Source organism: Phyllostomus discolor, chromosome 2, assembly GCF_004126475.2.
Source record: "Phyllostomus discolor isolate MPI-MPIP mPhyDis1 chromosome 2, mPhyDis1.pri.v3, whole genome shotgun sequence".
Lineage (NCBI taxonomy): Eukaryota > Metazoa > Chordata > Mammalia > Chiroptera > Phyllostomidae > Phyllostomus > Phyllostomus discolor.
In genome coordinates this window covers 191,161,037-191,185,078 of record NC_040904.2, presented here as the reverse complement: position 1 = coordinate 191,185,078, position 24,042 = coordinate 191,161,037, and the positions used below count along the sequence as shown (strand labels likewise).

The window sequence follows — 24,042 nt, the reverse complement described above, 5'->3', positions numbered from 1 at the left end:
TAATTGATGAGAGCTGAAATGTCAGTACAGTTACGGTAGTTTGGCTGTCCTTCTTGGAGTCTGCCCTATCCATAGTACATGGTTCAGCAAAAGATTAGTACCAGTTCAAACTGGGAGGTGGGGCTACCCTTCTCTCACCATTTTCTTTCTCAGGTGTTCCCCTGAGATCCTGCTGCTCTTGTTACCCTGAACTCTGTACTCTGTTTCTTCAACCCAGTAAGTCTATAGGTTTCCTACTGAAATATTAGCCACCGTGCATAGTGCAAACTGCGGCCAACGATAAAAACAGGAAATTCACTTCCTTCTGTCCCCTTCTTCCAAGTGTTGGCTCCTCCCCAATATCAGCTTCCTGGATCATTCTCCAGTACTTTCAAATAGTTGCTTTTTATATTTTATCTAGTTTATAAATAATATTTGTGGAACTGTTGGAGCTGTTTGGTCATTACTCTAAATGAAATGTGTTGTGTATACATTTTTACTACTTTTCATGTTTTCCTTTTTCTTTTTCCCATTATTTCATGTAAGCTATTTGGTGATCATTAGTTTTACAGTATACTCTATAGATTATAAACTATGGTGGAAGAGTCATGATGCAAATAATGGACAAATGGCATTGTCCAGAGATGATGGATTTGAATCAGGATAAAATTGGAAAAGTGAGTATATTTTTAGGTCTATGATTTTGGTGGTTGGAAGTATGACCAAATGCTTTGACACAGCTTACATAAATAAGTGGAGTCTAATGCCCCTACCCTTCAATACAGATCATAGACACTCAGTAACTAACTTCTTAGACTAAGTTGAAAAGCTGATTTTTCTTGGGACATCCGCCTTTGGAAACCTGAGTCACAATGCTAGAGATACCATGTGGAGAACCAAATAGAAATAGAATTGAGATGGCTAAGGTCTTCCAGGCCCCAGCTATTCAAGTCTTCCTAGCACAGGCACTTGGAAGAAGCCTTTGAGATGCACTCTAACCACTGTTTGACAGCAACCTTGTAAGAGGTTCAGAGCCAAACCACTCAACTCATTTCTGAATTCCTGACTTAAGAACCATGAAATCATGGTGATAACTGCTGTTTTAAGATGCTAAGTCTTGATGTGATTTTTTCAGGCAAAATAGACACTTAATTTGTGGGGGGTAGCTTCTTTTGTTAGATGGGAGAAGGGACTTTTTGTAAATTTTAAATGTAGAGTAAAAGGTGGAGTGAAGAAGCAGACTATATTGGACAATTATTATTTTTAGTCACTTCAGGAATGAATCCTCAAACCATGCTTTATTAGACCACTCATTTTAGAAAACTAAATTGAAATATTTTCCCAGCCTCCTGTGAAATTATGAAAACCTCTGAAATAGCTTTTTGATGTGCCCATTAGGCTAGAATGAGCTGCAGTCTCTAGAATTCCCTTTCTAGTATGTTCCTGCATAAGATGTCCTACGAGGGAGAATCTCTCAGGACAGCTCAAGGGCAGAAAGGAAGTGACAGCCAATTTGTAGCATAATTTTCCAAATTATCCATTCAAGTTATCATAGTTATCAAGCTATCATAGTTGAGGCACTGCTGGGTTTTTCAGATATAATTAAGGTCTCAAGTCAGTTGATTTCAAGTTAATCTGAAGGGAGGTTATGCAGGATAGGCCTGACTTAATCACGTGGAAGCTCTGTAAGGAGGTACTGGGCCATCCTTGAGGTTGAGACTCCAAGCAGCAGAAGTAAGCAGAAACCTGTAGAATATTTCTGCATGTGAAACTTCAGCACTCACTTTGTTGCTGATCTGCTTGCTGACTTGCCTCATTAACATAAAGTAGCAGCAGTGTCTCCAACTGCTCTCCCTACACTCTGGATCCACTTTAGTCTTCATAACTCTTGAGTCAGCTGTGTACATTCAATTTCATGACAAATGTCCCTGGCTCCTTCAGGACACCTTAGTCACCAAGGTCAACAGGAACAAGGATAGACTTTATCCAGTCCATCCCCGTGGGGTTTTAGTTTATGCTTGTTGACTGTCATTATCAACTGTCTACACTGTCTGCAGAGCAGCCTGCTGGTTCTCTCTGCAATGGGCATCAGTGTAAACTTCACTCTATCAAACTGCAGTGATTTGTGGTATTGTGGGTGATTTTAGAGGCCCATGACCTCATTCTGTAGCCAGACTATAGAGTCTCCAAGTTATTCAATCTTCTTTAACATGTTATCTAAAACAGGCAGAGTTGTTTTGTTTCTTCATATAAGAACTCCAACTAACATAACACCATATTCACAAACATGTTTGGACCCTTTGGCTATGGTCAGACTAATGCCCTTTGGTGGGGTGTATGTCTATAAACACAGATGGTTGCCTGAACTCATTTCTTCACAGCTTTTCACCAGGTCCAGTCCCCTCATCTCTGTCTCCAGCATGCCACCTGCAGTTGCCAGACAAGTTGGGAGGCTGTTTTGATGAGTTGGGCCATCTGTCATGGAGATCTAGAACTTTGCATTTCAGTACTGAGGTTGTTCCCACTATAGTGTCCACAAGACTCCTTTGTTACCAACCCTATTGACCACGACTGCTCTCCCCAAAGAGCACCATTACTTACTCTTACTGTCTGCCTGAACCAGTAGTACTCAGCATATCAAAGTGTTCTCCAAAGCGTACCAGTGTGTACTTGGTCTGTGTCAGCTATGGTGTTTAATCATATGTACACATGTCCTGTTTTAAAACTATAAATGAAACCTTAAAAATAAATTAAAATGTGTATCTTACATTTCAAAATAATCCCATTTTAGACATGTTTTATGCTTTGGTTTTATTTTGTTTTGAACTGTGTTTCATCTTAGTAAAGATCTATTCCTTTTAGTTTCATTAGTTTAGCTTTTTTTTTTTTTTCAGATACCACTGTGCTAGCCTTGAAGTTATTTTAACCATCTATTCTTCTAAGTTTTGTATCTATTAGAGACAAATAATAAATACTTTGAGGGGGATAACTTTGAGGCTTTATTGAGAAAAACGCTTAACCCTAAATAAATGCCTTATACATAAGCTCAAAAAAGGGGGGTTGCCAGCTACTACCATTAAAACAATATTACCTAAGGAGGAGTAATAATACTGTTTCTTCTAATGCTGCCTGTTCATGATTGAGGAAAAATAATTTAACTCCTGTTTGTTCTATGAAAATCAAAAAACAGAAAAAAAGTCAGTTCCTGTAACTAATAAAGCTAAAATATGATTTAGCTGTTTTTAAAAATCTGACATTTTTTATCATTATATTAGGTCACAATGTATGCTATAAAAATATTCAATATTGCATGCAAGGATGTTTACATTAACAAAGTACAGCAGATATCAAAAACTTATTAACTAAATACATTCAATATTATTTTTGTTTTGCTGTATACCCAGTGTAACTCCCTAGATGTAAACTGTGGCAAAAACTTTTCTGAAAAGATGGATTAAATTTATGGAAAAAAGTAAGTTTAAACCACCCTTCAAATATTTCCTGACAGACTGGCCCACAGAGTGGCCTTGATTTGAATCTTTACATCTTCCATTTTTACTTTTCTCAACAATATTACTGTATCCACCCATGTAACTTTAAAGACAGCCAGCCCTTTTAAACGTTCTCTAGGTCAAAGTAAGGGAATGCTTCTTTATAACTGCAAGTGAAGCTATAAAGAAATACTTAACTCTATACACAGGAAAACCTGAAAAATAAAAACCAATTAGAGCATTAAGAACACAACCTTCACGTTACAGGTTTCAGATCTTACTATAGGAATTTCACCTCTACTGGAAGGAAGGAAAGAAGGAAAAAAAGGAAAGAGGGAGGGAGGGGAAAGGATTAAAATTAATATTGTTGGATTCTATAAACACAAATTTTTTGCAGCTGAGAAATTTTGCCTGTTGTTCCTCAGTCAGTTCCCCCACCCACCCCAGGACTGGCCTTTTAAAGTTTTCCTAATTTATGAGCAAAATTTTCTGTAAATAACAATAAGTGATTAGTACAGTTAATGAACAATTCCTGAAGAACAATAGTTTGTGATGTTTCCTGGTGGCATTTAGCACATTAAAAATTGCACTGATTTTATTGTAACATTGCAAAATTATAAATACGTTGTAAATTGTAATTGTAAATATGTATATATTTATTTCTAGACATACGAGAAAATTCGATTCCAGGATATGTTAGAATATAAAAAGTCCAAAGAGAGAAGAATATAGGAATAGATCTTGTTAACTCCCAAACATTAACGTACTTATTTTGTATTTCCCCTTTTAAGCTTTCTATCATTTTAAAATGAAAATTATATCTGTATGGCTGTCATAGATGTTATGTGAAATAACGTGTATGGCATATGTATAAATAACTGTCCTGCACTACTATATGTTAAACTGTCAGCTAATTATTATTAAGAGCGGCAGACAGGAAGGGGCGGAGCCACAGGGGAGGAAGCAGCTGTAGACCCAGGCGCAGAGGGAGAAGAGCCACCGTTTAGTGCCCCCCGCCCTTCGCCCTTCGTGGCCTGGCCACCGGTCGGGGTCTGCGGGGCCTGCGGTGACCCTCGGCGCCAAGCAGCGACACCATGGCTATCGCGGCGGCGCCATCTTCCTTGGTCCTCGGGGTCTCGAGCACGGCCGCGGCCCCCACCTCCTACGGGGTATTCTGCAAGGGGCTCTCCCGCACCCTGCTCGCCTTCTTCGAGCTAGCCTGGCAGCTGCGCACGAATTTTCCGTACTTCTACGTCGCGGGCTCGGTGATCCTCAACATCCGCTTGCAGGTACATTTCTAGAGCCCCGGCTACGCTAACGGTCTGCGGGCCAGCGCCATGGCGCACTCCCAGGAGGCCCGGCTGCGGAGCCGAAAGCAGCTGCGGTTAGGGCCTCCTCCGTCTCGCGAGAGTCCCCCTCTGCGGTGGTGCTCAACGCGCTCAGCCAAGCTCCACAGACGGTTGCAGAAGTCCTGCTGTAACAAGGCAGAGGACCTACGGGATTTTCCAGGAACAATGAAGAATTCAATTAAAGCCCACGTCAGTATTTAAGAAGCTCTGCATCCTTAAAATTAGGACGAACGGGATGTTTTATAAAGAAGGGGGCTACTACGTTTTTCAGGAAAAAGATGTAAAATACAAGTTCGTGGTTGAGATTAAAATGAGATCATAAATTTCGTGAAGATTGGATTGTAAGCAAGATATCGAATGACTAAGAAGCTAAAGATTTTAAGGCTATAATGGGGAAGCCATATATTAATCCCACAGGAGAAAAACTGACCATCAAATTTTCAGTGGAAAAAAAACTACTGGAAAAGCATCCTTCTAATACCAAACACTGTAAAATGCTGCAAGGTTTTGAACAGAGGGTTGGAGTGTAAGAAAATGGACTCTGTCTCAGTGTTCCTGTGAGTAGCATGGTTCAAGACCGTGGTGCCAAAGAGAAGAAACTCCAGTTACAGCACAAATCTTGGCTATTTAATGAATAACATTTAAATAATCATAATAATAATTTATATAAATGTTGTATATGGTCTTTTTTTAAGAGAATAATTATGGTTACTAGAAAGCAAATGTCAGCATTGATAATGAAAAAATACAGTTTTCGTAAAAGTGGGGATGTTAAAAGGAGGAGGGGGAGGCAAATGGAATGGGAGGGGTGTCCTTATAAAGGGGGAAGTTGAAAGATACAGTCTTAGTAATGAGGAAAATGGTGTTTTGTTAGAGAATAGACATACAGTCGCTGAAACAGCAATGTAACACTATTAATGAGGGCGGAGAGTGGAAGAGAATAGCAGGAAGTCAGTAAGAAATGCCTCAAGAAATGTGGAGAGTCAGGTGGAGTCTCAAAAAGAAAAACTGAGACTACCTGGTGTGTTGGAATATAAAGGCAAGAGATTTTTAGTGTTTGGGGGAGTCTAGATAGTGGTCTGCACATTTTAAAAAATAAGAAAAAGCTGACGGTGTTATCAACCCCAGGAAAAATAAATTGTTAAAAGAACTACACTGCATACGTCAACTGCAAATACTAGTAGTCATAAAGTCAGTTATAGTTATGTGAACACCAAACAGATAAAACAAGTTATTATGTAATGTGGGGTGCTGGAGAGGAGAGGTGTGTGTCATGGGGGAGAATCAGACAAAAAGCAGTATTGAACATGTTACATTTTTTAAAAAACTGCAATAAGAAACAGCCAAGGGTAAAAAGTGGTTGTCTGGAGAACACGGAGGTGGGTAGAGAAAAGGTAGGGGGTTGCTGTTTCCCACCACCTGTCTAACAGTATTATTTTCATTTTCCTGAACTATCTGTAGTTACTTGATTAAAAATGAACTTAAGTAAATTTCATTTAAGTTCATTTTTAAGGTAATTGAAGTGTACACCATGGGCTAAGAACCACCAGGGTGAAAGGATCAGGTTTTTTAATTAGCAGACCCCATGTTCTGATTTTGTGGCCTTAGGTGAGTCCGTTCATCTGCCTCAACCCCAGTTTCCTCAGCTATTAAATATTTCCTCAGACTTGACCAGCCAGTCTGAGAATTAAAAATAAGCCTGCTTTAGTGCTTGGTATACGCACCATAAACAGTATTTGTTGTAACAGTATCTCAACATATGAATAAAACTTAAAATTCACTCATGGAATGCCTGCTTTTCCAGCGGAGATTTTTAGTTCTTCAGATCTGTAGGGTAGTAGCCCTGGGGGTATGAGGAAGAGCCTCCAAGAAGATTTTGGTGAGAACTTGGAGCTGAAAAGAGCTATTATCTACCAACTATTTGTTCTATGTTTTCACTAATTATGTGCAACAAACAAACAGCCATGCTCTAGGGTTCTAAAATAAGCACCCCATCCGGCACTATGTTTGGATATTGGTAATTGTTCTTCCTACCCTTCACTCCTCATCCCCAGCCACACTATTGGGCACGTCCTCCTCTTTCTACTTAAACGTCCTTCAGTCTTCCCTCCCCTCCCCTCCCCTCCCCTCTCCCCAGTGACTGCCTGTGTTTTGAGGCTAAGCTTAGATGTCACTTTTCCATCAAGTTTTTCCCAGATTCCTCTGACTAGTTTAGAGAGTTTGTTTCTTTTACTCTAAGGGTTGTGTTAATATCAACCTATGCCATTTCCATAGGTTGCCTTATTTTTGCCTAATCATTAATTATCAGGTTTTTTAATATGAAGTAAGATTTCTAGAATCTCCTTGGTAATTACATACTGCTGTGCTAGAGTGCAGGATGTCACAAATTTAATGTGATGCCAAGGGACTTAAAATGTGGGGCCTCACTATTCTCTAGATGCACTAATGTCTCAGTTTGTGACATAAAAGAATGTGATTGCCATCAGCCCTGGTACGGTCAAATACAGAGACGCCCCCCTTCCACCTTTTTCCTTCATCTGTCACACTGAAGAAGCTAATGCTGTGTTGTACAGTCTGGAGTATCAGCAAATACATAGTGGGAACTGAATGAAAGCTCCTTGGATTAACATGTATTCTTCATAATTGTTCTTAAACCTAGATGTGTATTTTTCTTCCCACATGATACAACTCAGTGAAGTTTCCCAGAGGAGAAAGCAATATTTTTGCCCTGACTAAACCAATTTTGACTTATGAGTAATTTCATTCCTCTTGGCATCCTTTCAGGTAACATCTACGAAGCCAAAGATTTTGTTTGCTCATTGCTATCTCCCCTAGAACATTGTCTATTGCAAAATACATAATAAATATTGTTGAATAAATGCCAAATTAGTTGGTTTTTCCACAAATAGTTACTAGTCAATAAAAGAAGTAAAGATATATTTGCCCCTGATAATAAGGTGGCCCACTTAATTATCCATAAATTGAGATTTTTCAGTCCATTGTGAATATTGACTGGTCCAGGGATTTTTCCAGCATGACAAAGCAAAGAGGTGGTATAATTCTGATCAATAAAGAAACAAACTTGTTTATGAAGTGTAACTGATAAAAATGATGGGAAGTGGTGACTGGTAGAGTTTTAACTATGAAAGGGAAATACTGATCATAGTAACATAATTTAAAGGTTAGGGAATAATAATTTGTTAAAATTGAGAGTAAGAATACATATAATTACTTGACAAAAAGAGCATATCACTATCAGCATTTTTAAATTTATTGAGGTTTTATACCAGGAACTGTGAAATGTTATTTACATTTAAAATCATAATTCTCATATGTACCCTATAAAGAAGATAGTTTCAACTTTATTTTTCAGAGAAGGAAACTGGGACATAATGAGGTTAAAGAACTTTCACAAGGTCACAGGGACTGGCCAAACTGCAATTAAATCTCAAGTTTACTCCTAAAGATACATTTGACTCGGGGTTCAGTTTTGTTTTGTTTTTTAATTTAAGTAATTCTGAATAATCCTGTTCCTTTTCTCAGATTTTCAAACAGAAGTAGTACCTAGGTAATAGTATCTTAATTATTGAGGGTTTTATGTATTAGACTATAAATATTCAATATGACTTGATGTGTAAATTCAAGTGTTTTATACTGTTCTGCCTAAAGTCATTTGGCCTTTCTGTGAGGGAGAAGAAGGGAGGGGATGGGGCATACAGGAAAGGACACTTTCTGTAGGATGGAAAGGAGTAGAGATAGGTAATTATGAATTTCGAAGCTGTTCCTGTCACTGCCTGAGGAGGCCTGACTAAATTTTATTACAAAATCTTGCAATCGTATCTCAGTGGAGGCTTTTCTTGGTGGAGCATCAATAGCACTTGATAGGGTCGAGAAGAAAATGGGACTTACACATGGAGACAGAAAGGGATGGGAATGGAAGGTTTGCAGGGGTGACCAACCTTCGGCCCGCAGGCCACGTGAGGCTTAGGATGGCTGAGAATGCAGCCCAACACAAAATCGTAAATTTACTTAAAACATTATGAGCTTTTTTGTGTGTGATAACGTGTCACAATGTATTTAATGTGTGGCCCAAGACAATTCTTCCAGCGTGGCCTAGAGATGCCAAAAAGTGGACACCCCTGGTTTAGGGATATAGGGGCAAAAGGAGAGGGAGAGAAAAGTGTAATGCCAGAAACTGTGAAGCTGGACAGGTGTCTGAAGAGAAGACTTAGAAGTTTCCAGGCGATTTGATCAAGGAAAGAACCCCTGCAATAACTGTCAGCATCCCCAGCATTTGGGTTGGATTGAGTCACATCAATCCAATTCTTGGATTATCATGAGTGTGGAATTTTCTTGCAATTTTTACAAAAACACTCGATAGCTTGTTGCCCAGTAGGGTTACCACCAGGCCATGTCATGAATCTTTGCAGCTGAAGTCCCTAATCCCCACAAATACAAATCTCAGCAGTGCTCTTGGGATCATTGAAAGGCCAAAGAACATAATATTGAGTGCCTACAACAAATGGAAAGAAGACACTGTGGAATTCTTAGTAGTTTCATTTGCAGTTCATCTGAGGATATCCCTTCCAGTTTCTGCCCAAACTAGGGTTCTGCAGCAAACATGAAATTCTTGACCATTCTTAATTTTTTTCAAGTGCCAAGTACATCGATTTCTTCACAGTGAGCTATTGGAGTGCATCAGTGAACAGTAAGAGGAATGTAAGTTATTCATATATTGAGTGAAGTAGGTTGGGTATACCTTTTTACAAGAACCAAAATGAGAAAAAGTAAACCACGAAACCAAAAGGCAGAAGTCACTGGTGAAATGCTGTACCTGGAATGTCTTGGCTGTGAAATCATTGACATGGTAATAGGGACTATAACCAATGAATAAACAAAAATATTTAATTTGCAAATAGAGCTGTTTTTCCAGAAAACTTGTAGCTTTTTAATTGAGAAAGCATCTTAAACTGAAGTCAAAGAGGAATGTAATTAATAAAAGCCTTACAATTCAAAGGTCAGACTAGCTCTATATGAACAGGAAAAGAAATTATTTTTAAAACTAATTTAAACATGGGGCTAAGGAATGGAGGTGCCAGTCTACAAGTTGAGATAGTGCCTCTGCTTTATGAAGCTATATCTACACTGGGTCCCCCAAAATTGCTAAAATTGAAATTGTCTATCTGTCACCTCTGATTTTTACTTCAGAAAATAACCACCCCCTTCCAAAAAACATATGGTCTAATTTTTTTCCAAATGTATCAAACCAACCATCTGATCGGGGTTTTTTTAATGTGGGTTTTTTTTTTTTTTCTGGGCAATCCAGCACAGCATAGATCTCTATAGACAGCAGTAACCGATGCCACAAATGAGTGGACGGTGTAAGTGCAGGTTTTGCAGGTGGCCCCCTCGTGTCTGCACTTCAGTGAAGGAGTCCCTGGCTCAGAGGACGTGAAGGTTAATCAACAGCAGCTGACAAAATACCTGGGCTATGATGAGCATTACGTTCTTTGAAATCTGTATTGAACCATCTGTGTTCCCACCAAAACCTTTGCTTTCAGTGAAGTCCGAGACAACATGACCTAAATGCTAAAATATCTTCTCAGGTGAAGTTCTAGGTGTGGGGCAGGGCTCCGGCATAAGCCTCTTCTGACGTTAGAAATCAGTTATTTGCAACTCTCCTGTTCTCCGGTGAGGACAAACTGAAAAAATAAAATCCACTATTTCAAGACTATAAAAAAGTTTATTTTGGAAGGGGTAATTGGCAAACACCTATGACCATCATTTTTCCAACAGTTTGGTCTCAGAGTAGCATGCAATGCTTTCCAGACTGCATGGGACTACTTGCGGATGAGACAGCAGGAGCTGGCCGAGTGTTATGACTGGGGTCTCCAACACAGCCCCTTCCGATGGGAGGGGAGGCACAGGGCTTAGTCTCAGAATTACAGTTTTTTTCAGGGAGAATGTACTACATTGGTAGGCACTCACCAGCCTGTTCCCCAGGCTTCATCTTTTAACAGTCAATTTCTGTACTGCTAGCAGGAATAGGCCTCTGCTTCTTAGAGCTGCATGCCTCCAAAACTGGTACGTGAGAAGTGAAGGCTTACTCCTAATGAGACATTTACTGCAAAATCCCAGTCATAAGAAGCAAGAGCTGTCCATAGTTATTTAAATCTTTTTAAAAATCTTAGTCATTAAAGAAAACTTTAGTAACAGTAAAATGTAAATCTTAAATGTAAATATGCTCACTTCTATTAAAATAAAAGGTCATCTTTAATCTTTTTTCTGAAAAGGGTACTTTCTAAACCACACTATCCTCAACATGTGAATCTAATTATAGCTGGTATGATCGGAATTTCACCTTTCCTAAGGTAAGATAATCTCAGTTACAGTCATTAGGAAATTCCTTTTTATTTTTTCTGTCAGTTTTATAAGATATAATTAACATACAGCACTATATAAATTTAAGGTGTACAGCATAACGGCTTGACTTATCCACAATAAGTTGACATCCATCATCTCATATGGAAACGAACAAAATCTTTGCCTTGTGATGAGAACGTTAGAATCCACTGTCGTAGAAACTTTCAAATATACCATAAAGCAGTGTTAATTATACTAAGTGTGCTGTACATTACATGCCAGTACTTATTTATCTTATGGCTGGACATTTATAGGTTTTGACCACCTTCATCCAATTCCTCCAACCCCACCAAGGAAATTTCTTACATAGTTTCCAACATAATGAATACAGTCTAAAAATTTGAGCACTGTGGATGAAATATGAGACAAATTCACACGGATTACCGAGTCCTGTGGAGGAAAAGGGACAGCATGGTTTTTCTCTCAAGGTGAGCAAAACCCTTGGTTCACTCCAATGAGCTTTTATTGTCTTACTGGGCATATTGCACGAAGGTCGTTAATTATGCACAGGCTCGCTTTAGGTGGTTACCTTATACAGAAAACAAAGGAGGATGCTGCTAATCACATCACAGAAGAGGGATATTTGCAAATGAAAAGGCAAAAGTAGTTGGACTGGTTACACTCATCCTTCAAAGGTTTAGCACGGTTTTTAGGAAGTTGCTTTGCAGTAAGTGTTCTCAATTCAGGGTGAGGGAGTTTTAGCAAAAAGCAAGACTCACAGCGACCTAGGTACATTGCAGGCCTGATTCCCCGTGGGAAAGGAAAACCTATCCGTGGGCGTGGGTCCTGTGCATCTCCCAGTGGGTCCTGTGCATCTCCCAGTGGGAGCTGGGCCCACACGACACAGAGCTGCCTCCCACATTTGTGTAGGTCTGGATATACATGTGTCATCATCATTATTATCATAGATGCATTAGAGCACCCCAGAGCATAGTTGCATGAGGTAAGAGTACACTTTACAAAACCCTTAGGGTTTTTATGCTCCTCCCAGTATCAGATGCAACCTACGGGTCCATCCAAATTAACTTAAAACCCACACAATAGCCAACACTTATTGATATTTTCCAGTTTATCTTTGTTTGCTTCTACCACTGAAAAATCATGACAACAGTAAGCCCCCGCAAAGATTTCTCCATTATTGATAGTTTTTAAATATGTTTGCAATTATAGTCTTTAAAATTACTATGTTGTAAACAGATTCAAAATTGTAATATCATTAGCAAGCAGAGTTTTACTACCTGCTGGCCTTACGATTATATACATTTTCAGCTACTTTGATTTCATGTCAATTATTTTACTATAAAAGTCCACTTAGCACAATATATACATACAAACATTTCTAAAACCTATACAAACATTGGAATTTTTTTATAAACTTTCTGTTTTTATCCCAGGTTAGTTGATTATGTTTGTCCTCTTCGACAAGGGATGCTAGTGTTCCATACAATTTTTATGTGCACACACACCCTACACAAACTCAGCGTCTAGGTAGGATTTTGATCCTTGTAGAGGAAACATATAAGTATTATTATACACAGAGCAATAATTATCCAATTTCCTTTTATAAATTCAATAGATTTACTCTCCAATGATAATATCTATTCTAGCTTGGATTCCTAATGATAGTCTGCTTCTTTCTTTTAAAAGTTATGTCTGCTGTCATGAGATTTTTAAATTAATGTGAAAATATTTCACTTGCTCCAGTGAAGGGATTTTTATTTCTAAATAATCATTTGTCTTTCTCACATATAAACATAATAAATATTTATGAGGACATATAAAATCAATACACATTGCATCATATAATTTATATTTATATTGTCTCAAATATTTTTTGTTACTAGCAAGTGTTATAATGACAATGATGCTTTTTAAAAAGTGTTGAGTAGATAGTTAGTTGTAGGCTATTCTAGGGAAAGCTGTGATGCTCACTAGTATCTAAAAGAATCCAGTGAGAAAAAGAGCAGTTAAAATGTCCCCTCAGTGTCTCCTCATTGACTTAATTCTCTTGGAGTATAGAAAATTCTGGAGAAGTCTACAAAGCTAAAGGTTTCACCCTTTTCAAGTGGCAGTTAAGATGCCACAGTAGTCCCAGGGCAGCTTGTCTCAGCTTGCTGTTTCCCAAAATTAGGATAAAGGAGTGGCCCGAAGGAAACGTGTTGAATGTTAATGTGTTAACCAGGTTGGCCTCCAGGTTATTCACTGTAAGGAAACACCAGCCTGTCAGTACGAAGGACAAAAAATTAAGTATGAAGAGGAGGAGAAAAGATATCACCATTTTCATGGCCTTTTTATGGGCTTCTGTGCTGAAGTCCCTGGAGCTCATCTGCACATTCCTGGTGTGTCTCCTCAAGGAGAGAAATAAAAGGAGCAGAGAGGTCAGCGACAGAAGAAAGGGAATTAAGTAGATAAAATGAGAAACAATCATGTTCTTAACATACAGAGTTTTAATTACATCTGAAGACCATGTTGAGTTTTTTTCATGTCTTGTAGAGATACTAATCCAGAAACGATGGAATAAATCTATTGATTCATAATTGAAAAACAGAGAAAACAAAGATGCCAGTGGAAGCACAAGCAGCACTTTGCTAATTCTCCACCTCAGCCAGGCAAAGCAGGGGTGGGAGAAATTGGCTACTCTAAAGAAGTAGAAAATGCTTAGAGAGGTGGCAAACCAGGCAGCCAGGTGATTGGATAGTGTCCAAAAAATGACAATACAGTTTGCTAGTTTTTCAATGGCGTATAGATGTGGCCACAATGCCATTATAAATGAATCAAATACTGTTATCCAAAGAGCAGCGATTCTGGAGAGAGCCAGGCTGGCGAGGATGCAGTCAACCAACGAAAGTTTTTGACCCTTCATGCAGTCGATGCAGTTAACTAGTACAATGAACCCATTCCCCAACATTCCAGTTATTAATTCTCCTAATACAACTATCAGAAGAATATTTTCAGTTCCAGATGGCATTTCTGTAAAAGGAATCCAGAAAGCTGATATTATGTTTCACCGATTGTTACGCTGTCAGAGATTATAGAATAATATCCAATTTCATACTTTTCAGATACTGTCCCTCTTGTCTTCTGAGAGATTTCTCTTTCGTTCCAGTTGTAGGTCAGAAACACGAGCAAGGAGAGCCCACCTCACAGATCTTAATGAGAAACTGTAACATACTTTCAGTCAGCTACCAATTTCCAAACTGAACAGTAAATGTGCCCACTCGTCACCGGCACTGGCAGCTGTCTTCCACTTGTGAGGACGTCTGGAAAAGTAAAGTCAGGTATGCAAACATGCACATACGAGACAGGCTTCTTTCCACTGATTTGCACTTGCCTTTTTGGTTGAAACACAATGCTACTTGGATTCAAGTTTCTTAATTTTAATAGATTTCTCTAAAAATAACTTCCACAATACAGGAATTATTTATTAATGTCACATAATGAAATCCATTTTTTATAGACACTGTAAAACATGAAATAAGTGTCATAAAGGGGAGCAACATAAAGGAGCTCACAGAGAAGTGTGAAAAGCAGCATTAGATAAGCTGTTACTGTTGAATGTGACGGAAGTTTGACCAAAATGCAACTGTGATACAGAGCAGGGTGCCATAGAAACCTGTGGTCAGTAGTTAATTCTAGTTTCATGCAGATAATGACAACTAGCTTGGGTCTGGAAGCTTTTTAGTATTTCTCAAAGAAATACATAAAAAGGGAAATGATTTTTCAGAATGATGTAAAAGCATATGCAAGAGTACAAAAATCAGACCTGTCTTTAAGATTTTTACCATGACATTTTTAGCTGTGTTTTCAATAAATTGTTACCTATATGATTCTGAAAAAGCTATTATTACTTGAGAGTAAGAAAAATATAAGATTTAAAAGAGCAAAAAAAAAGAGAGCAAGGGTGGGAAGGAGTTTCTCCTTTTTATTAATTATACTTTCGGTAAAATTCATTGTCCCATAAAAATTAATTTAAAATAAAATATATTTTAGTTTCTTTTTTTGCTTCAACAAACAAGTAACTCTAATACAGTGAGTTTTCAACCTTGACTGCAAATTGGAATTACCTAGGGAGCTGTAAGTTTGAATCCTGTATACTGCCTAGGAGCTACCCGCAGGAATCCTCACTTAATTGGTCTGGGATATATTATTGGCATTCACTGAGAGCTCCTTAATGCATGCTTTACAACACCTAAACTCAGGCAAAAACACCTTTCTACCCACAAGCTGAAATCCATGAAGATTCTTCAGGAACAAGTCAGGATTTTGCCCATTGGTCCTCTTAAATGCATTCCCAATTCAGCCAATTTGGACTCTGGTTGACAAATAACCTTTCATGTTGGTCTCAGCCATCGATAGTGATACTTTGGTGCCTGAGACACTCACCTGCACCCCTACCACTGGTGGGAACCCCCAGGCATTTCTTCGGCAGAACCAGTGCTGTGTCTGGACCAGCCCTTGTGGTTCTTATGATTGCAAAACCCACCTCAGCACCAGCCATCAGAGAATTTAAAGAACAAGATTTATTACTCACAAGTCCTGCAGTGTATATAGCTACACAAGGAAGTCACAAGTAGAGAAAGAGAGAGAACGCAGACTTGGGGTGCAGCCTTTATTGGGATTGAGGGTGGGGTAGCAAGGGTTTCTCAGGTTCACTCTTTATTGGTGAATTCAGAAAACTAAAAATGGAACTGCCTTTTGACCTGGCAATTCTGCTGCTGGGATTACATCCTAAGTACCCTGAAACACCAATCCAAAAGAATTTATGCACCCCAATATTCATAGCAGCACAATTTTCAGTAGCCAAGTGCTGGAAGCAACCTAAGTGTCCATCAGTAAATGAATGGATCAAAAAACTCTGATACATTTACATGATGGAATTCTATGGAGCAGAAAGAAAGAAGGCACTCCTACCCTTTGCAACAGCTTGGATGGGCCTGGAGAGCATTATGCTAAGTGAAATAAGCCAGGCAGTGAAAGATGAATACCATATGATCTCACCTTTAAGTGGAACCTAATCAGCAAAACAAACAAACAAGGAAAATATAACCAGAAACATTGAAATTAAGAACAAACTGACAGTAACCAGAGGGGAGGTCTGAGGGGTTAATGGAAGGAAAAGGGTGAAGGGTTTTCAGGAACAACTATAAAGGACACATGGACAAAACCAACGGGTGGTAGAAGCAAGGAAGGGAAGTGGGGATGGCTGGGGTGGGAGGGAGAGAACCAGGGGAAGGGCAGACAACTGTACTTGAACAACAATAAAATAAAATAAATACAAGTGGGAATTGGGATCCAGGAAGGGAAAATGGAGTCACTCAAGTTGTCAGTTACCTAGGTTACCCAAGACTCTCTAAATGGGGAACTTTGTGGTTTAGAGCGACCTGGCTTCCCATCTAGGTGTGTTATTTGTAGCTCTGTCATACAGCTGGCAATATGTTTGTTCAAGATGGATGTCTTTGAAAGCAGTGCCTCAGCAATGAAAAACTTAATATCAGGCACTTACCCTACATAACCTTGGCAACCACAGAAGCTCCATGAGGGAAGGTCAGCTTTGTTCTCAATCACTGATCTATTTCCAAATCCTAAAACAGGGAGGGCTTGGCAAATAGTAGGCCCTCTATAAATATTTGCTAAAGGAACGAGTGCTAACCTAGTTGGTAATCCTATTGGAAACATAGAAAAAGAAGAAGAAACTTGACTAGTGAAACAAGTATAAAAGCAAGAAAAGAAAGTAACTCCTTAAAAAACTAGAGGGAATTTAACGACATGTGTATGAACTCGTGAAAGATTGCTGTACTAATACTGACATAACCAACGCTGCTCCCTAGTATTTTTGCCCCTGACAAGAAGTTATACAGAATCATAAATACTTGCAGGTCTAGCAAGATGTGGGATCCTTTTCATTATGAAAGAGAACTACTTCCAGCCCAGGGAGTTCAAGGTGAGTAGGAAACTCTAGATATTGGGGCAGTGGAGTGAGAAGGCCCTAGAGATCTCTGATGTTTTTAGACATGCTCTAAAATGGTGGAGAAGGCTACCAAAGATGAGGACTCCACTGGTTGGCATGGTTCAGCAGCTGATAAAAGCCAGATAGCAACAGGAGATGCTTAGTCATTAAAGAATACTTGAGTCATAGTTACACTGAAGAAGAAACCCAACCTGAAAGATGTAATGACAAGTATAAAAATCACAAGCATCATATGCTATGAGTGGGATTCAAAGCCCAAGCTAATAATCACATTTCTAAAAACTTGTAATAATTACATATCTACCACAGCTTCTGGATTGGACTGCCCTATGTACTTCATTTTTTAAAAAAAAATTTAATTATACTTTTTAATTTCATTTAATGTTTGTATTGTTCAACTACAGTTGTTCCCATTTTCTTCCCACCACTCTCCCCTGCCCCAACCACCCCCACTTAGAACCCTCAATCCTACTGCATCCCCATTGTCTTTGTCCATGGGTTCTTTATACATGTTCTTTGACATCCCTTCCCCTTCTTCCCCTTGTTATTCCTCCCCTCCTCTACCAGTTACTGTCAGTTTGTTCTTTATTTCAATGTCTCTAGTTATATTTTGCTCGCTTGTTGGTTTTGTTGATTAAGTTCCACTTATAGGTGAGGTTGTATGGTATTTGTCTTTTACTGCCTGGCTTATTTCACTTAGCATAATGTTCTCCAGATCCACCCATGCTGTTGTGAAGGGTCAGAGCTCCTTCTTCCCTTCTGCTGTGTAGTATTCCATTGTGTAAAAGAAACATAGTTTTCTGATCCACTCAATTACTCATGGCACTTGGCTATTATAAATTGCACTGCTATGGGTATTGGGGTGCGTAGGTTCTTTGAACTGGTGTTTCAGGATTCTTAGGGTACAATTCCAGCAGTGGAATTTCCAGGTCAAAACACAGTTCCATTTTTAGTTTTTTGAGGAAATGCCACACTGTTGTCCACAGTGGCTGTACCAGTCTGCATTCCCACTAACAGTGTACAAGGACAAAAACTAAAAGTTTTCCCACTGAGATCAGGAACAAGACAAGGATGTCTACTTTCACCATTTTCTATTTAACATAGTATTAGAAGTCCTAGACACAGTGATCAGACAAGAAAGAGAAATAAAAGGCATCCAAATTGGAAAGGGGGAAGTAAAACTGTCATTGGTTGCAGGTGGCATGGTAGTATACATAGAAAACTCTATAGACTCCACCCAAAACTACTCAACTTAACAAGTGAATTTGGCAAAACAGCCAAATTTACTTATTAGGATACAAAGTCAATATTCAGAATTCAAAAGCATTTTTGTGTACCAACAACAAAATATCAGAAACAGAAATCAGGAAAATAAATTCTATTTTATTGATTATGCTATTACAGTTGTCCTGAATTTTCCCCTTTTGTCCCCCTGTACCCAGCAGCCCCCACTCTCCCAAGCAATGCCCCCACCATTGTTCATGTCCATTGGTCACTCATACAAGTTCTTTGGCTACTCCATTTTCTCTATTGCACTTTACATCCAATGGCTATTCTGTAACTGCCTATTTGGACTTCTTAATCCTCTCCCCTCTTCACCCATTCCCCAATACCCACCTCCTATCTTGCAACTATCAGAATGTTCTCAGTATCCATGATTCTGTCTCTCTTCTGGTTTGCTCAGTTTGTTTTTTAGATTCAGTTGTTGAAAGATACATATTTTTGCTATTTTATTGTTCATAATTTTGATCTACTTTTTCTTAAATAAGTCCCTTTAGCATTTCATATAATAAAGGTTTGAGCCCTGGCTAGTGTGGCTCAGTGGATTGAGTGCCAGCCTGTGAATCAAAGGGTCACTTGTTTGATTCCCAGTCTAGGGCATATGCCTGGGTTGCAGGTCAGGTCCCCAGTAGGGGGCACATGAGAGGCAATCATACATTAATGTCTCTCTCTCTCTCTTTCTTCCTCTCCTCCCCTCTCTAAAATAAACAAATAAATAAAATATTTTAAAAAGAATGGATGAACTCCTTTAGTTTTCTCTTGCCTGGGAAGCTCTTTATCTGCCCTTTGATTCTGAATGATAGCTTTGCTAAGTAGAGCAGTGTTATCCCTGCTTTTCATGGCTTTGAATATTTCTTTCCAGTCCCTTCTAGCCTGCAAAGTTTCTTTTGAGAAATCAGCCAACAGTCTTATGGGAACTCCCCTGTAGGTAACCAAATTCTTTTTTCTTGATGCTTTTCAGATTCTCTTTATCTTTAACCTTCAGCATTTTAAGTATGATGTGTCTTGGAGTGGGCCTCTTTGCATTCATCTTGCTTGGGACACGCTGTGCTTCCTGGACTTGCATGTCTATTTCCTTCACCAAATTAGGGAACTTTTCCTTCATTATTTTTTCAAGTAGATTTCCAATTTCTTGCTCTTTCTCTTCTCCTTCTGTCACCCCTATGATGCAAATGTTGAAGGGTCTGGCATCAAAGAGAGCAAAGGCCTTTGTCCCGTTTCTGAACCTTGCCCCCAACAGAGATGGCAACCTGGGGCCATTCTGAGATTCTGCCAATCAGGCTAACACTGTTTAAACTGCTTGGAGATCCCCAGAGACTCTGCCCCACCCAACTTACTGGCCCACCCAAAATGCTTTTCCATATGAATGGCTGGTCTTGGCTCATGCTTCATACCTTCCTAAATTCTCTCAAACAAGCAACAGTTGGCCTCAATGAGCCCCAGCCCTGGCACTAGCAGAAGCCAGCCTAGATTCATAGCTTGGCTCTGCCTGGGAATCTCCAAGCCCAGCCTAAGTGGCAGCCATCTCAGGGTGGCCCTGGCAAAACACATGTGAGAGCCGACCTTGGCCTGCACCACCCAGAAAACCTCAAGGCCAGCACACCCACCAGACAGCTGTAGACCCTGCCACCACCCTAGGGTACCACCACCCTGCCCCTACACAGCTGAACTTCCACAGAGGTCAGAGGTTTGTGGTGAGTGGTCACAGCCAGTTCTTGCATCTGACTGGCCTGGGTAAATCCCTCCATTGATCTGGCCAACAGCTACCAAGACTCCACTACAAGAGGAGGGTATACTCAGTCCATACCAAGAGTATGCAGTTTGGGTGCTAGGGAGGCTGTGCCACTGGACCCTGTAGGATACCTACTACGTTAGGCCACACTAGAAAGATATGGAGTCAAAGCAGCTCTGTGTAATACATAGAAACAAACACAGGGAAGCTGCCAAAACAAGGAGACAAAGAAACATGGCCCAAATGAAAGAACAGACCAAAAACGCTGGAAAAGGAGCTAAATGAAATGGAGAAAAGCAATCTATCAGATGCAAAGTTCAAAACACTGGTTATAGAGATGCTCAAGGAACTTAGTGAGGACCTCAACAGCATAAAAGGGCCCAGTAAGAAATGAAAAATACTCTACTTGAAATAAAGAACAATTTGCAGGGAAACAAGAGTAGAGTGGATGAAGCCAAGAACCAGATTAGTGATTTGGACTATAGGGAAGCAAAAAATAACCAATGAGAACAAAAAGAAGAAAAAAGAATGGAAAAAAAAATGAGGATAGTATAAGCAGCCTCTGGGACAACTCCAAGTGGTCCAACATTTACATGCTTCATTCTTAAAATGCTTATATTATATATTTATATTTATCATGAAAAAGCATTATTGTATATATAAGGTAGATTATTATAAAATGATTGGGCTGATAACAATTAATTAAATTTATGCTATACAGACAGCCAAAAATAATTAGTCTAAACTTATAAACATAATTAAGATAAGAAAATTTGTGAACTTTGAATTTATAATAATCAGTAGAAAGAATCATTTCTTCCAAGAAATAGTGAGAAAATACATTCAGAAGTCTACTTTGCCTTAATTTAAAAAAAAAATCCTGACATCTGGAGTGATATTGAGTATTTACTTGTATAGTGATGAAGTAATTTATGTGAATGTAACTAAGGTGATTCAGCTGAAGATCTTATGAGCTCCTCTCATTAATACTACCTTTTCAGGCTTGAAGTCTTCCTGTTTCCTCCCTGTGTCTGTGATGTCTCCAGTGAAATAACATACATGAGCTTTCTCTTTGACTCTTTCCACTGTCCTTTCCCTCCCCAAGCCCATCTTCATAGATTTCCCAGCAGTCTCAGACAGGCATGCAAACAAATGCTCCCCTAGTTGTGATGATCTGTCTGATCCCATCAATAGCAAACTTTCCCCTTTCTTTGCCTACAAAGAAATTCTCCCAGTTCTTTTTGAATCACAACTTGGAACTTTCATGCAAGACTCCTTCGATTGTCATTCCAGTACTGTCCTTGGTGTTTATTTAGGTAAAAGAGAGCTTCCCTGTTTCTTTAACTATACCCTAGCCCAGGAGGCAAATAGCTGAGGCCAGGGCAACAGCTTGAAGGGACATGGATTTCATCTTTCACAAATGGAGGATATTCGCCCAGCTAAATCACTTCCATCCATGAACATTCATTGTAGATCTTTGTATCATCTAGCATACTCTCTTAATTTTCACAACTGAGGGCCACTTCCCCTACCCCCTCAATATCCTTAGAGGGCAAACTGGCTTTTCCTCAGGACAGACCCAAGATAGGCCAGTGTAACTTACTAACACCAACCCCCACACTGATAAGCATTAGAGTCTCATACACAAAATTAGACCTTTCTTTCATTTTCTAAGGCTGCATTTATATTGATATTTTTTAAAAAGTAAAATTTGAAAAGCTATAATCTGTAACATGGGATTTGGTATACAAGGAGACAAAAAAAATTTGTCTACATATGTTTCTCAGATTCATCAAGCAAACATTTCAGATCAATCTGTTCTTGTGAAGATTGGTCCTAAGGTCCTGAATAGTACATAGATTACGCCAGACAACATATCCAGTGTCCCCAGTGACGGAATTGAAAATGACTATGTGATGATGGAAGTAACCCTTAGAGGGTGTTCCTGGCTTAGAGGAAATAGGGTCTAATCAAGATTTGGCAAGAAGCTACCTACCAATGGAGAACAAATAAACCACCTGAGAGGTTAAAGAAAATGGCATGTCTCTTTCCCAGTGATCAGCATGGGTATGGGTTTCTATGCAATATATACATCCACTAGGGTTCAGGAAAATGTGCCTTGCTGTGCTTGATACATGTCTTATCTGATGTCTTCAGCCCTAAACCTAACGATCAGGGATACAACTATTTCATCAGTAGAAATGAGGTATTTGTTCCTCTCCTATAAAGCACCTGGGTAGGCAAATTGAAATAAACAATGATTACACACAGATTTTTAAAATGAACATTTATTTGGTGAGCGAGAGAGGGTAGTTAATAAGGAATCAGTGATAATATCTCTTTTTCTCCAGCACTTTGGTCTGAGGGTAGGACATGGTCATGTCAGTCATTCTTCTCCAGGGTGTATGGAACTGGCAATGCATGTGTCGGGAGTGGCTCTTCTTGGATTATGGCTTGGCTGCTGTTGAGTCCCCCACAAAGGCTTGAGTTATGGAGAAACTGAAGGTGCAGAGCTTGATCTCACCTGCTATTCATATATGCAGATTACAATACATCAGGTGCAAAAGCCCCAACCTATGGCTTGGTCTTCTTTTACTAGTCTGTTGCTGTACTTCTTTGTCAAAAATAGGGCCCTGTTCTTTATAATCCCATGTCCCCAAGCTTGCTGCATAAGTATGGACTAACTCCTAGTTACACATTTACTCTTTTATGCCTAAGGCCCACTTATTAGAAACAAGAGTTGTACTTAAGTTGGCTCAATTGCTTTAGCTCTCCTGCTAAAGAAAAGTCCAGTAACACTAAAAACTAACTAATGTTTTTGGTTATAATCATAAAGAGTACAAGATTATCTTCAACTTATTTTCATGAAAGAATATCCAACAAATTCAATATCTGAATCTAAATGTACTCAACTTGTCTTGCATATTACCTTGTACCAAGGCAAGATAATTACAATGATAATCTTTGTTAAATGCTAAATTGGTGTCCAAAATAATACATGTACATTTTATTTTATAAAATAAAATCATGTTTTATAAAATGTGAATTACTTAGTAAAATAGAAACTACATTTCTTATCATTAAACCCATTATCAATATCATCGTTGTTATTGATACCCAGGAGTACCATATAGCCTAGGCAGGCTTGCTGTTTAGTTTATTGCATGTGGTGCAGGAGGACAGGGAGAATGTTAATTCTGCTATCATTCCCAGCTCCAAGGAGCAGCCCCAGAGCAGTGCTCTTGCTTGGCCCCATTATTATTAACTTACAACCCACGTATTTACCACCATTTAATTGCAGGGGTTTTTTGTTTACTCTAACACAATTTTAAAAATGCATCAAAGGTAAACCATAAAAAAGAATTCTTGATTTTTAAGGACTTGCATTATCTATACATGTATAGCACCTATACAATATTATAATGCATACCATCAAATTTGAATTTTGATAGCACCCTTTCCCACCCTTAACCTTTTTTACAATGTGTAGCTACCTTATATGAATGTACATTATTAGTAAATCAGCACTGTATGTACTTAGGCATCTCCAAAATTTACAGTATAGTGTTCTGTTATAAATATTGCTTTCAATGCCTTCCCTATTGACCTGTTTCTAATTGGTTCTCAAAAACTCTAGTGATCAGATTACAATAAAATATACGTACACAGACACAAACATAATTATCCTGAAAATATAATTATTATCTCTTTATAGTAACAAAATGGATGTGATTTTGAATTACAGAATAATTCTATATATTTTTAAGTCTATTATATAACATGGTAGAAATATTCATTTTTGTCACTCTAAACATGTAT

At 38.8% G+C, this 24,042-nt stretch overlaps 2 protein-coding genes across 2 annotated transcripts; one reads left to right on the top strand and one right to left on the bottom strand.

Moving 5' to 3' along the window:
- Positions 1-4,434: 4,434 nt before the first annotated feature.
- SMIM10L1 (small integral membrane protein 10 like 1) lies at positions 4,435-4,916 on the top strand. Its single transcript, XM_028532507.2, has one exon. It carries the CDS (start codon positions 4,565-4,567, stop codon positions 4,769-4,771), a length of 207 nt encoding a protein of 68 aa, XP_028388308.1. The 5' UTR covers positions 4,435-4,564; the 3' UTR covers positions 4,772-4,916.
- An 8,273-nt stretch (positions 4,917-13,189) lies between these two features.
- On the bottom strand, positions 13,190-14,210 carry LOC114513835 (taste receptor type 2 member 42-like). Its single transcript, XM_028533205.2, has one exon. The coding sequence runs from the start codon at positions 14,208-14,210 to the stop codon at positions 13,278-13,280; it is 933 nt and encodes a 310-aa protein (XP_028389006.1). The 3' UTR covers positions 13,190-13,277.
- Positions 14,211-24,042: the final 9,832 nt, after the last annotated feature.